This window comes from Neovison vison, chromosome 2 (genome assembly GCF_020171115.1).
Source record: "Neovison vison isolate M4711 chromosome 2, ASM_NN_V1, whole genome shotgun sequence".
Lineage (NCBI taxonomy): Eukaryota > Metazoa > Chordata > Mammalia > Carnivora > Mustelidae > Neogale > Neogale vison.
The window spans coordinates 224,658,375-224,671,221 of NC_058092.1; the positions used below are offsets into that span (position 1 = coordinate 224,658,375).

General features: G+C 46.9%; 1 protein-coding gene across 9 annotated transcripts in view; it reads right to left on the bottom strand.

Annotated features, from left to right (window-relative positions):
• Positions 1 to 12,847, bottom strand: part of ABLIM1 (actin binding LIM protein 1) — a 221,866-nt gene that overhangs the window by 149,557 nt on the left and 59,462 nt on the right. For all 9 annotated transcript variants that reach the window (XM_044240588.1, XM_044240584.1, XM_044240583.1 and 6 more), the window contains one exon: positions 1,728 to 1,862. In XM_044240588.1, the coding sequence (XP_044096523.1) occupies positions 1,728 to 1,862 (135 nt within the window). Of the gene's footprint in view, positions 1 to 1,727; positions 1,863 to 12,847 lie in introns of those variants that run through there.

The following is a 12,847-nucleotide window of genomic DNA, read 5'->3' on the forward strand; positions in this document are numbered from 1 at the left end:
CCTGCCCTGGGAGGGAGCCTGCTTCCCTTCCTCTCTCTCTGCCTGCCTCTGCCTACTTGTGATCTCTGTCAAATGAATAGATAAAATCTTTAAAAAAAAGAAATACAGAATACAAGCAAGGCCCCCATCGCTTGTGGACTGTATTTACTGCAGACCCAATCTACCCCTTGAGCCACGTCGTAGGAAATTTATAAGCAAAAAATAAAATGGAATGTAATGCCTGATTCTAAATTAATCAATCTGGATGTAACAACAACAACAAAAACCACGCCATTTTCTCTTACATGCTAAGAGGCTCTAATTCAGAATGTCTGGCTTCTCTATTTTACACATACACTGTTCTGTGTACATGCAATTGGCAAACTTCAGACCCAAATGACTCGAGTAGCACATGATCTAGTCTCTTTATTGTTCAGATAAGGACATGGGGCCACTGAGAGACAGGTAACTTGCCTGAAATCACAGAGCAACTTAGTGGCAAGGGCAGGACTCAAGCCACAGAGAATGACAGCACAGTCAGGACCCTGGTGAGTCAGGACCCTCATGTTTCCTGACGGCCAATCTGAGTTGTCCAAAAAAGGGATTTGGGGTACTTACTCCTCTGGGTTTGGGGAAGAGCTACGGAATCCCTCTCTATAAAACGTGCATCACAGCCTTCTGTCATTCTCAGCGGGAGCTCAGTGGGAGCTAACCTGATGTCCTCCCCTCCCCTTCTGTCTTCTCACCTGAGCCATATGTTAATGCTTTTTCTCAGAAAAGTTTACCCTCAATGCAACAAACACATAAGCCCCTACCTCTCCTGTTTTTATGGATTTGATGGTCTCTAGGTAGCCTGGTGTCACCTTGAGAGCTTCTCTGGCCAGGAATGGATGGCTTAAAATGGCAACGCTGAGTTCACAAACTAAGGCACTGAGAAGGAATGCAGTTCCCGGGGATGAGAGTAGCCAGCACACGCAGACGGTAGAGTGAGCTACAAAGCAGGCTCATCATCTTGTCTCTCTTTCCACCTCTCCTCCTGGATTCTTCAACCCTGTCTGAGCTCCCCACATGACCCCAGCTCAAGTAACCTGTTCCTCAAATACACACAAAAACCACTCTCTCCTTCCTTGCTTTCCCCACTCAGCGCCGCCCTGGCGCCAGAACACCAGATCAGCATATTTCATACTAGGTTGTCAACAGTTACAAACCCCAAAAGGGAGGCTTGTTGATGAAAATTAACCTCAACTCATTAGCGTCTTGGAGACCTTCCAAGCTTTGTTGATTAATTCTCCCTTCTGAACACACATGCACACACACGCATGTTCGTGTATACACGTGTTCCCCACTCACCCCACAGGACCCAGGGATTTGGAACCCTAATATTATAAACTTTCCAGCTCTTCTATAAATAATGGCTGTGGGGACAAGGTGACTTTGGGATAACAGTCCCTCATTTCAGGGGGAAAAGAAATATAAATCACAAAACACAAAACTGGGTTTTTACGGCTCTCACTCCTCCCAGGATCAGGACCTTCAATAAACACAGAAAGGCTTATGGACCATTAGTCTTCAGGGGACCAGCCTCCCCCTTGAGTCTAATCTCACCCAAACTAGAGAAGGGAAATGATGCCAGGGCCTCTGACCAAATTCACTTATCACCTGGTGGCCTGGCATGGGGTTAAAGGGACGGACCCCGAGGTGAGCACAGACTGACACACCAAGAGACCAAGAAGCTGGAGGCACCATACCTTTGCAGGTGAAACATTTGATGTGGAAATGTTTGGTCTGGACCCGAAGTACTTCCCCCTTGCACGGCTCCCCACATTTATGGCAGTGAATGACAGGCTTCTCCGATGGGTGGTGAGGGTCCTGAGGGTGGGCCACTGGAAAAAAAAAAAAAAAGACCCATGTGAGTAGAAAGCATTCCTACAGAAGGGGTTATTATGGGTGTACAGAAATAGCCCCATAATTATGTTACCCAATGAACCACACGTTGATTCAGGAAAAATGAATTGAGATCCTTCTCTGCACCATAAGCATGAGGATACACAGAAAAACAAGAGAATTGTGGCTTCAACCGTCCAGTGGGGGAAAACATTAGGCTCGCTCCTCTGGGAGCCAGCAACGTTCTTTCTTCCTCCCAGATTTCTCTAGGAATACATAATTGAGCCATTGGCTAGATAACACTGTTTGGTTCAATATTTTGTAATATGTATTTGTAATAATGTCTTTATCTTGGTTTAGAAACACCTATCAGTAAAGAGATCACAGAAGACTGTAAGTTTGTAGAGGTTGGGGGAAATTTCTTTCTTTTTTTTTTAAAGATTTTATTTATTTGAGACAGAGAGAGCAAGCATGAAAGGGGCGAGGGGCAGCGGGAGAAGCTGGCTCCCCGATGAGCAGAGGGCCTGATGTGGGACTCGATCCTGGCACTCCAGGATCATGACCTGAGCCGAAGGCAGCTGCTTAACCAACTGAGCCACCCAGGTGCCCTGGGGGAAATTTCTTAAAGTTCATATATTTCTCCCCATTTTCTCCCCAGCTTCTCAGAACACAGCAGAACCCTCGGGCACCAAAGGAGCTCAGCAAATGCATCTTTACTCATTAGGTAGCATGCTCTAGCCAGAGGCTCGTCTGGTCTACCAGAAAGCTGCCCGTGGTCCTCATTTGGCAACTCCCATAACCAGCCAGAGGCCTGTGACGAGCCTCATGTTGTGTGCACGTTCCCTCATACACGCAGTGTGGGCACAAAATTTTTTTTTTAAGAAGAAGTTCTTAATAACTATGCGGATCTCTCGGAACCTCAGCTTTGTTTCCTGTAAAACGACTGGGATTGGATCAGGCTCTAAAATCATAGGACGGGGCTTACTGGCCTTATTTTCTCCAGTTTCCAGAGGTCAGCCTTCAGAAAATGGGAGTTTTTGTGACCACCCTGCCCCAGGGATAGGATTTACAGCCTTTCCTTTATAAAAGAGCAAAATAATAATAATAATAATAATTAATAATAAATTTTTAAAAACCTGTTAAAAGAGAGAGAGAGAGAAGACTAGGAGAGGACACTGTGGCTTTAAGCTGACAAAGGTCTTTGTTTAACTTGCAATTCCTCCAGCCAGAGAATGCAGATAGGCACTTTGTGCTATCTTTTTTTTTCCTCCCCTGATTTGGGTCCTCAGGAGGAGGACCATGTGATATACAGAAATGTATTACATAAGTATCCACATGAGCAAGAGATGGGATAAGAACAGTGAACCTAAAATTAATCAACCAACACAAAGAACAAAGATGGTTTTTCCCCTGCAACACTAAAACCAGGTTGGAATGGGGGGGGATGTGGGGCGATATGCTGAGACTCAATTTAGAAAGCCCGTCCAGCAAGGCGCCCGCCGGCACTACAGGCATAATGGTGCATTGTTTCTCTCGGACCCTGTAATGTTCCCCTCTCATCTGAAAAGAGTTTGAACAACCCGGTCCAAATAATCCATTACTAGCTAAATTCAGAGCAACAAGGTGGTCCTTGTGAGATTTTGACTAGGAGCAGGTGTGGCTTCGGGTTCAACACCTGATCCAAATTCTCTGCGCTGGCCCTGGGGAAAGTCCATCCAAGGTACCAACACTGTGACACAGCTGCATTTCCTTACCTGACCCCTGGGACCGCTCTTGGAAACATGTACTTGTACAGCAGTCAGTATTACCTGAAGGAACTAAGGAGGGGCATCCTTTCAAGACAGCTAAAAAAAAAAAACCACTGACTTTTAAAGAGATGTGTAACGAGGTCCCAAATCTATTCACCTGGGTGTTAAAAAAAAGTGTGTCTTAGGGCACCTAGGTGGCTAAGTTAAGCATCTGACTCTTGGTTTTGGCCCAGGTCATGATCTCAGGGTCCTGGGATTGAGCCCTGAGTCACTGCTCAGTGGGGAGTCTGCTTGAGGGTCTCTCTCTCCCTCTGACCCCCACCCCATGTGCATGTGCGCTCTCACTCTCTCTCTCTCAAATAAATAAATAAAACCCTTTTTAAAAAGATCTCTTGAAAGATCTTTTAATAAAGATCTCTTAAAAGATCTTTTAAAAAAGGGTTTTATTTATTTATTTGAGAGAGAGCCAAAGAGCACAAGCAGGGAGAATAGCAAGGGGAGAGGGAGAAGCAGGCTCCCTGCAGGGCGGGGACTCCACCCAGGACCTTGGGATCCTGACCTGAGCTGAAGGCAGACGCTTAACCATCTGAGCCACCCAGGTGCCCCAGTGCATAAATCTTTAGAAAAAAAGTTTATCTTAACAGTATCTGCTTCAAGTGCTAGAGGAGAATACGAGTTGTTTTTTGCTTTTTGTTTTGTTTTGTATTAAAGTGAATTCCTGCTTCCTATGAGACAGGAGGAAAGTGGTATTTATTGAGCCTCTACCTATGAAATGCCAGGCATGGCGCTAAGGGCTTACCGGTAAGTCATTCTATCCCCTCCTCACCACCACTTCCCCCTCTCAGGGGCGTGGGTTATATTGTTCCCATTTGACAGATAAGTAAATAGAAATATTTCTTGAGCAACCTACCCGAGGAACGGTAAGTGGGAGCTTGAAGATCTCCCCATCTGACTCCCAGACTTACGCTTCTCCCATGCTGTCTGAGTCACAGACTGTGATGAGTCAGGCAACAGTTGACGGAGCCCAGCTCCAGTATAGTTCTAAAAGCAACAGCGAGGACTTGACTGGCAAAGGGGACAGAGTGTGTCATGAAGTATCCCCGGTGGGCCTGGCACCCAGTGGTACACCCCAAAGCAGGTCTGCGGAGCCCCGAATCTGAAGCCCTGTGCCACAGATGAAAAATGCCAATTCCTCAGCCCCACTGAACCTGGGGTGGGAATCAGGGTTCTATCATTTTCGTAAACTCCCCAAGTTAATTTTTTTTTTAAAGATTTTATTTATTTGAGAGAAAGTGAGTGCAGACTGAGGAGGGGTGCAGAGCAGAGGGAGGGGCAGAGAAAGCAGCAGAAGCAGACTCCCCACTGAGGGATCCCCACATGGGGCTCGATCCCAGGACCCTGGGATCATGACCTGAGCCAAAGGCAGAGGCTTAACTAACAGAGCCACCCAGACACCCTCCTCAGATGATCCCTATGCATACTATAGTTTAAGAACTATTTCCCTTTCAAATTCAGACAGTATGGATAAGCAAGTTCCAGAAATGTTAGAGTGAAGAAAGCGGTCCATGAGGCCATCCTCTTTAGAAACAAGATTGGAGCACAGTGGGCCTCTTGGCCAGAAGGGAGAATGCATTTTTGGATAAGAAAACTGCACTGCAGTTTCTCTTGATGCTCGAATTCTTTATAGCTAAGCAAGTAAGCCATGCTGAGTAATGATGAGGGGAGGGAAATATCATTTCACTTCTTGGCTTTTCCCTATGTCTCAACAAAGGTGCCAGTGCAGCGGCCAGCACCAGTCGCAAAGGGCAGAATTGGGATCAGCATTTGCATTTTGCAAGCATTTCCCTTTGGAAATATGTATTACACTCTGAAGTCCTCTTTGCCCGGAGGTGACCTTTGTTAACTGCCAGAGATGAGCAGAGCCTCTACTACGTTTCCTTGCCTTTCCATCACATATCAGCCCAGGCAGACACGTATCAGAACCTCCCCCTTGTGAAAGAATGGGCTTTTCTTATTAGAAAACTGATGGGATCCAAAGACCAAGCGAGTGCATTCATTGTATCCCAACAGTGTTGACAAAAGAATCTCTCTCTTTTTAAAGATTAATAAAGAGATTTGTTTTATATAAGTGCCTCCAGCAGTTTGGTTAATACCAAATGTATGTTCATTGGCTCAATTTTACATTTTTGAAATATGCTGAGTCAGTTGCAATACGGCCATGACGGTAATTCCACACTCTTACTTCCAGTTGGCTCTGTTGCTAATTTTTACACAACTGCTCCATCTTTCAGAGCCTGGGTGGTCCCCACTTATTCTACTGATAGGGAGACTGAGGGGTGAAGAGCTTACGTTCCTTGCCCCAAGCTACGAGCAGGTTATTGGCAGACGCACCCCGAATAGTCAGGCTGCCTGACTCTTTCTACTGTACCAAGTAGTCAATGATTTGCCCTGGAACTTGCATAGACAAGCTTAAAATCTCCCATGGCTCAACAATTCACTGCTAACATAAGAGTTGCACAATGAAATCCCAAAAGCATGGCTGCATACTTTCTGAATAATGAGGAAATAGGACATGATGAGCTAAGAAGAGTCCATTTGTCCAGAAAGGTAAAGGGACTCCTCCACGGTGCAATATCCCATTTGGAGGGATTCTGGCTACTCCGGTAAACAGCCCATTGTGAGCTGGGAAGTTTCACACTCTCTGTCACAGGCAAGCAAGGCCAGTCACGCCTCTGAAACTCCAGTTAAGGACGGAAGTCAAAAGCGCCATTTTGGATGTTTCACTTTCGAAATGCCCAAGGGGTATGGCAGGTGATAAGGTTGGGGGACTGAGCTCAGTCAGGAAATCCCAGGAGTCTTTAGTGCCCCCAAGCAGGGCACTAGTGACCCCAAGCAGGGGTCACTACTGGTGGTAAGAACGCCGCAAAGATTAGGCAAAGCCCTTCCTTCCAATCCAGAACCAGCGTCGTCTTGCCCAACAGACCATGGAACTAGATCCCTAGAAGCAGAACAGCTGAGAAAGCAAAAATCTGTTTAGCCGGTGACAATCACAAACCCATGGCAGTGTGTGCAGTGTGAGTTTTGAGTGGCTCCTGGTTATCGGAGGAAGTCAGAACCCCCTCCTCTCCTCGCACTCCCTTAGCCAGCCTTCAGAGATGCAGTGTTTGTGCCTGTTTTCTGAGGGCTTGCCACTGCTCTTTCTCATTTCACTCCCAAAGAGCCCCACGGGACCATCAATGCCAGGTAACAAATGGGCAGAGACTCAGAGGAACAAAGTGATACAGCCAAAGTGACACAGCTAAGAAAGTGAGTTGGCAGTCAATGCATGCATCGCACTCTGTACTCAGACAATCCCCTAATACTCCCGCGTGGAACCTTGAGGTCATCCTTGATTCCACTCTCTTTTCCTCTCCCACTAACTTCTGTCCACTGTCACATTCCTAACTCTGCCTTCTCTTGCTACATGAATCTAATGTAGCCCTCAAACCCCTTTTCTCAGAGTGTAGAGAGTGTCCTATTCTCTGGCTCCTTCTTCTCCAATGCAACCTCCAAAGACTAGTCTGCATGAAGAGGTGGCATTAAGTCCTCATTCTTACTTGGTACATTCTGTACATGGTTGCTTCTTCCAACAGTATGGACGGGGGAAAAGAGTGACTTTTCAGTGGACAAATCTGATGGGCCCTGCTTCAACCACGTGCTCAAGGTCAACATCAACAGTGACAGTCACGTTGATCATTTGCACCTTTGAGATAATGTGGGCAAAACTGGCAGTTTGTCTCTGTGGTCTTCCTTCCAAAAACCCCATAATTCTAATCTAATCATGAGAAAATTCCAAAATTGAGGGACAGTCTACAAAAACCCACCTAGCACTCTTCAAAATTGTCAAGGTAACCAAAACCAAGGAGGAAAGTCTTCTTGTCATAGCCATAACAGGCCCAAGATGGTAACTCATGGTTACTCATGGTTACTCATGGTAACGAAACGTTAATGTGGCATCCCGATGAGATCCCAGAACAGAAAAAGGACATCAGATAAAAACTGAGGAAACATGAATAAAGGATTTAGTTAATACTCCATCGATACTAGTTCATTAATTATAACAGAAGTATTATATTAATGTAGGAAGTTACTACACAAACTTCTCAAATTTTCTATAGATCTAAAACTATTTAAAAAAAATAAAGTTTATTAAAGTAAAAACAAAAGAACCTCCAACAGTTCTCTCAGTCCCAACCCATCAAGTCTAAAGTTTCTGTCTAGCTTCAGGGATCTTCAATAACATGTCTAGATTTTGAGAAGGAGCCACATTTTGAGAAGGAGCTACATTTGCTGAGTCCATAGCACTGTGTTAAGTGTTTTTTTTTTTTTTTTTTTGTTAAGTGGTTTTGAACTCAAGCAGTCTAACCCCAAAGAATGCACACTAAAACACTCTATTATTCGTGTATGGAAATATGCAAATACCCCTTTGGTTGGGCCTCCTCACCACTCCCTGACCTATGATTTTCAGTGTCCTCCGAGCCTCCACACAGGGCTCTCAGCCTCACCTGGAATGGCTTCTTCTTCTCCCTCCTGCCCAAAGCCACCCTGACCCACGGGGCCCAGCTGATCCTCTGGCTCTTCTCTGAAGCCTTCACTCTGGGCCACATTGATCAAATACTTTGTTCTTTCCCTTGTCCTTCCCCACTAAATCTCTGTACTGTCACCCAATGTTTGATTTTCCTTTGTTTTGGGCTTTCTTTGTTTCTGCTTCACAATGTATCAGTGCTGGCCCTATACAAGTACAAGATCAGTGGTCAGTTCCTCCAAACTTCTGGGATACATCTGACTTCACACATCGAGTAATCTGAGTTGCCATCTCTGTGCTTCTCAGCTCAATTTTTGGATCAGGGAAAATACGGTTACCCCCCGATACATATTCTTGGAGCACCTCCCACATAAAGCCACAGAATTCTGAACTTAGAGCATCTCAGTAAATAACTCCTTAGCACCATTCTGTTATTACAGCTGGTACAACTTATTGAACACTGATTATGTTCCAGGCATGAAGATCGCTAATTTATATGCGCAATCACAGGTCATTCTCGCAAATGCCTTACGGCGATACTATCCTATTATCCTGGGGTGCTAAGGAGAGCACCAGGGCTGAACTGGAAACCTTGTTCGAGATCACACAGCTAAGCAGGAGTCTGACTCCAGAGCCCATGCTCTGAAGCACTGTGTAGGGGATTTCCACAGGAAAGTCTTATGCAGCACAGAAGGAAATCAAGCTAGTGCAATGTACTAGCTAAATTCTGATTACACAGCTCAGAAGCAGTGAACACCCAGCTGCATCATAATCCCAAAGGTAACACCTGCTAGTAAATAAGCAGATGGGAAATAGCACTTCACATATAAAAGGAAATTATTCCAGGCTGCAGCAATTTCGGGGAAAAGACCCCTCCAAAGGGGAGGGTGATACAGGGAGGAAACGCAGCCCGCCATCAGGAGGGCCCTCCCTGCAGTCTCTACTGTAAGCCCAGGCCTGTACTGGTCTCTGGTTAGGATCCCTCTGGGTTTGCAATCATGAGATGATATTCTGCTGGCAAGGCTGGTTTCTGCTTCGAGGTGGGAATCCTATTCTCCTGGGAGTCTACATTTCAGAAACTGTTGGATTACCTAGAACCTTTTCTAGGCTTCTTCTCCATTAGTTCCCATTTTATCGTAAACTCACAGCACAAAGATGTGTTCTCCCTGCTCCAGCCTCCCCTACCTCCTACTCCCCCTTCTTTGTGTTAGAAAACGGCACTGGTATTGAGCCCAGGGAAACAAGAAACTCAAGACTTTAAATAAATGCAGAGTGCTTAATTTGTAGTTTACCTAAAAGTTCATTTCCTGCTGTGGCAAGTGGTAGTTACTTGAAGCTACACACTGTAACCCCATCATTTGTTGTCCAAAGTGATCTATCTTTCTCTTTAATTGGCTTCCACGACCTCATTTTTTTTTTTATATATATACACCGTGTTCGTTTGTTAATCAGGATTATTACGTGGCACCAAGCGCAGGGCTCCTTGGCACCGACACTCCCGGCAGGCGGGGGCGGAGGGATCAGCAGGAAGGCTGTGTTCTAGCTGCTCGGCCACTTTCCACTGGTGAGATGTCCCGATACTTGATTTGCCTTTCTGAGGCAGTGCAACAGGTCTTTGCTACTCCCTCTAAACATAAAAGGCACTGTCAGCTCTCCGTCAGCTGGGCTCCTGATTATGGAAACAGCCCAGGAGCAAATCTGGTTAATCTGATTCTCACGAGGCAGAGAGGTCCTAGGATTATCATAATTCGGCCGGGAAATTTCCTCCTTGTAAATTACATGATGCTTTTGCCCGGATGTGTCATGCCTGCCTTCTCTATAGGAAGGCGAGTCTCGGAAAGGGATATAAAACCAACTTGGACACTTCTCCCTCTTTTAAAAGAGGGACTCCCAAGACACACCTCTGGGCTGACATGACTCATGGAGGTAACACCCTTCTGTGACCTCTCCTAGCCTTTCCCTGACACAGTCAGCCATGTTACTTTGGAGCACACTGATTTGCTTGGAGCCGCACCTCCTCTCCCTCACAGGAATTAGAAAGGACTTCGGATGAGGAGGGAGGCTCCCTGACCCCCAGGCTGTCTTCCCAGCCATTTACTTTGGTAAAGAGGGACTAAGACTACAGGTCCCACCTCCCAGGTGACCACATGAGGTCATCCCCTCATGGGAGCCCCTCCAGCACCCGCCGGGCACGGAGTGGCCCACGTCGGCTGCGAGTCAGTATGAGCGGGTATGTCTCATGTGTAACAAAAATCCCTTCTGAGATTTGATAGAGTCTTTTAAGGTTATCCAGGGATGTCACATCGCCCTTCACTAGAAATTCCATTCAGAAATGGATCAAGTCAAGCAACTGGGCAGTGGCTTGAGGCTGAACCCTGCAGGCAGAACACCATATCTTTACGGGGGCTGCTGGGGAGTCACCGCCATGCTGATCTCTGGACCGGGGGGTGACCATGGTCCTGCTGGAGCCATTCTGGGAATGCAGGTTCGGAGACAGGATCACCATCTCTGCGCATGTGGGCCTAAGGGCCTGGGACAGGGTTTGGCTCAGGCACAGTGCCAGTATTGCCTTCTACCCCCCAGTTCCAGATCCAGACACCTTAGAGGAGTTAAAAAAAGAAAGAACCAAGATCAGGTCAAAGTGTCCCTGTGAGGGGATGACCAAAGTCTAGTAACAGCACAAGAAGTTTCCAGTTGTCTTTGCCTTTTCTTTTTGGCGGCTTCTACTTGTGGCTCAGGATACGCTGGGAAATACCAACTAGTTAAAAATAGCATTTTAGGGCGCCTGGGTGGCTCAGTGGGTTAAGCCTCTGTGTCTGGCTCAGGTCATGATCTCAGGGTCCTGGGATCAAGCCCTGTATTGGGGGGTCTCTGCTCAGCAGGGAGCCTGCTCCCCCTACCCCCACCTCTCTGCCTACTTGTGATATCTGTCAAATAAATAAATAAAATCTTCTTAAAAAATAGCATTTTAGACAAACTAAGCAAAATGATGACCATCGGTATGGTACTTTACAATTTACAAAAAGGTGTTCAAAAGTAATATCTCCCTTGATCCCGTCAACTTCAAGTTATTCTCACCCTACAACAAAGAAAATGGAGCTTCAGGGATGCTAAGGGAATTGCCCCACAAGTGCGGGGCTGGACTGGCCCCTTGCCGTGGAGAGCTGACTGCACAGCCCTACCCCACTGTGCAGCCAGTGACTTCCCCTTAGTGACTTCCTCTGAAATAGGCCATTGCGGGGCGGGGCAGGGGGCGTGGCATTGACACCATGGAAACTGGCAGACTTTACACCTCAGGGCCCTCCCCCACTCCCCTCCTAGAGCTGGTTGTTAAGCATTCACCAGCACACCCCTGGGTTGAGGTTACAGTGCTAGTGAACAGCAAAATGAGCCTCTTAGTTCAGGAAAATTCTAAATTTCCAGAAATAGGAATTTGAACACTTTCTGAAAAGGCGCTCCCACTCCTGCTTTGTGAGCAAACATACCAACTCGCCTTCCCCGGGATCTCTCCGGTGTCTGCAGCCCCGTGGGGAGACAAAATTAAATGGCTTAAGTTCTCAGCATCCAACATGCAGAATCAGGCACGATTTTACAAACACAAGCCCTCCCCTCTGAGTACTTGAGATCCCCCCCCAGACCCGAGTTTTTGGTCCATTCAAGCTTTCTGTAGGACAGGACTTTGCCAAGTGCGGCCTTTGCAAGAAAAGGCAAACATGCATCATAGCTTGTACTTGTCTCCTGGCCAGGTGTTCTCCTAGTCGTCCAGGTGCTAGCATAACTCTGGGGGGCTCGATCTTCCTATACTGAACTTCAGGGGTTCATCTGCCTGAGTGTGAGAGAGGAGATTATCTCTTGAGGTGAAGAAAGCTTAGACGTAGTGGAGTCATCACTGGGAAAGAAAAAAATACGTTTGAAATCCAATGTGGGACTGGGGGAGAGGGAACAGACATTAAAAATACACCTCCATGAAAGCTAAACACAACGTCCACTCCTTGGGACATAATTTCTCATCAACACAATCAACAAATACTGACCAGCTGAGTGCCGCTGTGTGTGCTCTGTCATTCAGGCTCTGTGGGCCTCCAGAGATGCCATCCCTGCCTCTGAAGGGGGCATCCCAGGGACGTGCATAGCCCACAGGATACCCTGCCTGGGGAGCTGACCAACACAGAGAGAAAACTCACCCTCTCCTGGGAGATGAAGACTATAGGACAGGCTCAGACACTACGCGAGGACTTCTGAAGAGAGAAGCACACAGTAAGCTGGGACAGTGGGGTAGAGAGAGTTCCTCTAGGGGGATGAGAGTGGGATTTGACTTGGGGGTGGGCTACAGAGAAGGGTGACAGGGAGGATAGTTTGGGGAGCTGGGGCACTCTGAGCCCTCAGGGGCCTAGTGGGGGAGAGCCCAGGACACATCTGGGGGGGGATGGTAAGTCGGTCGGGGGGGATGGTAAGTGGGTCTTCATCTTCTGATATAGATGCTTCATGGACAAGAGCAACAGAAGGGGACAGGGGCAGTGTTTCTGCTTTGACATGCTCGTACACTCCAGGTCCTGCCCTCACAGAATTTACCGCTTAGTAGGGTAGACGGAAGGAGGTGGAGGGAAGGTGGAGACAGAGATAGAGAAAAAGTGAAGGAGAATGAATGAGTATGAATCCAAAGGTAGAGAAC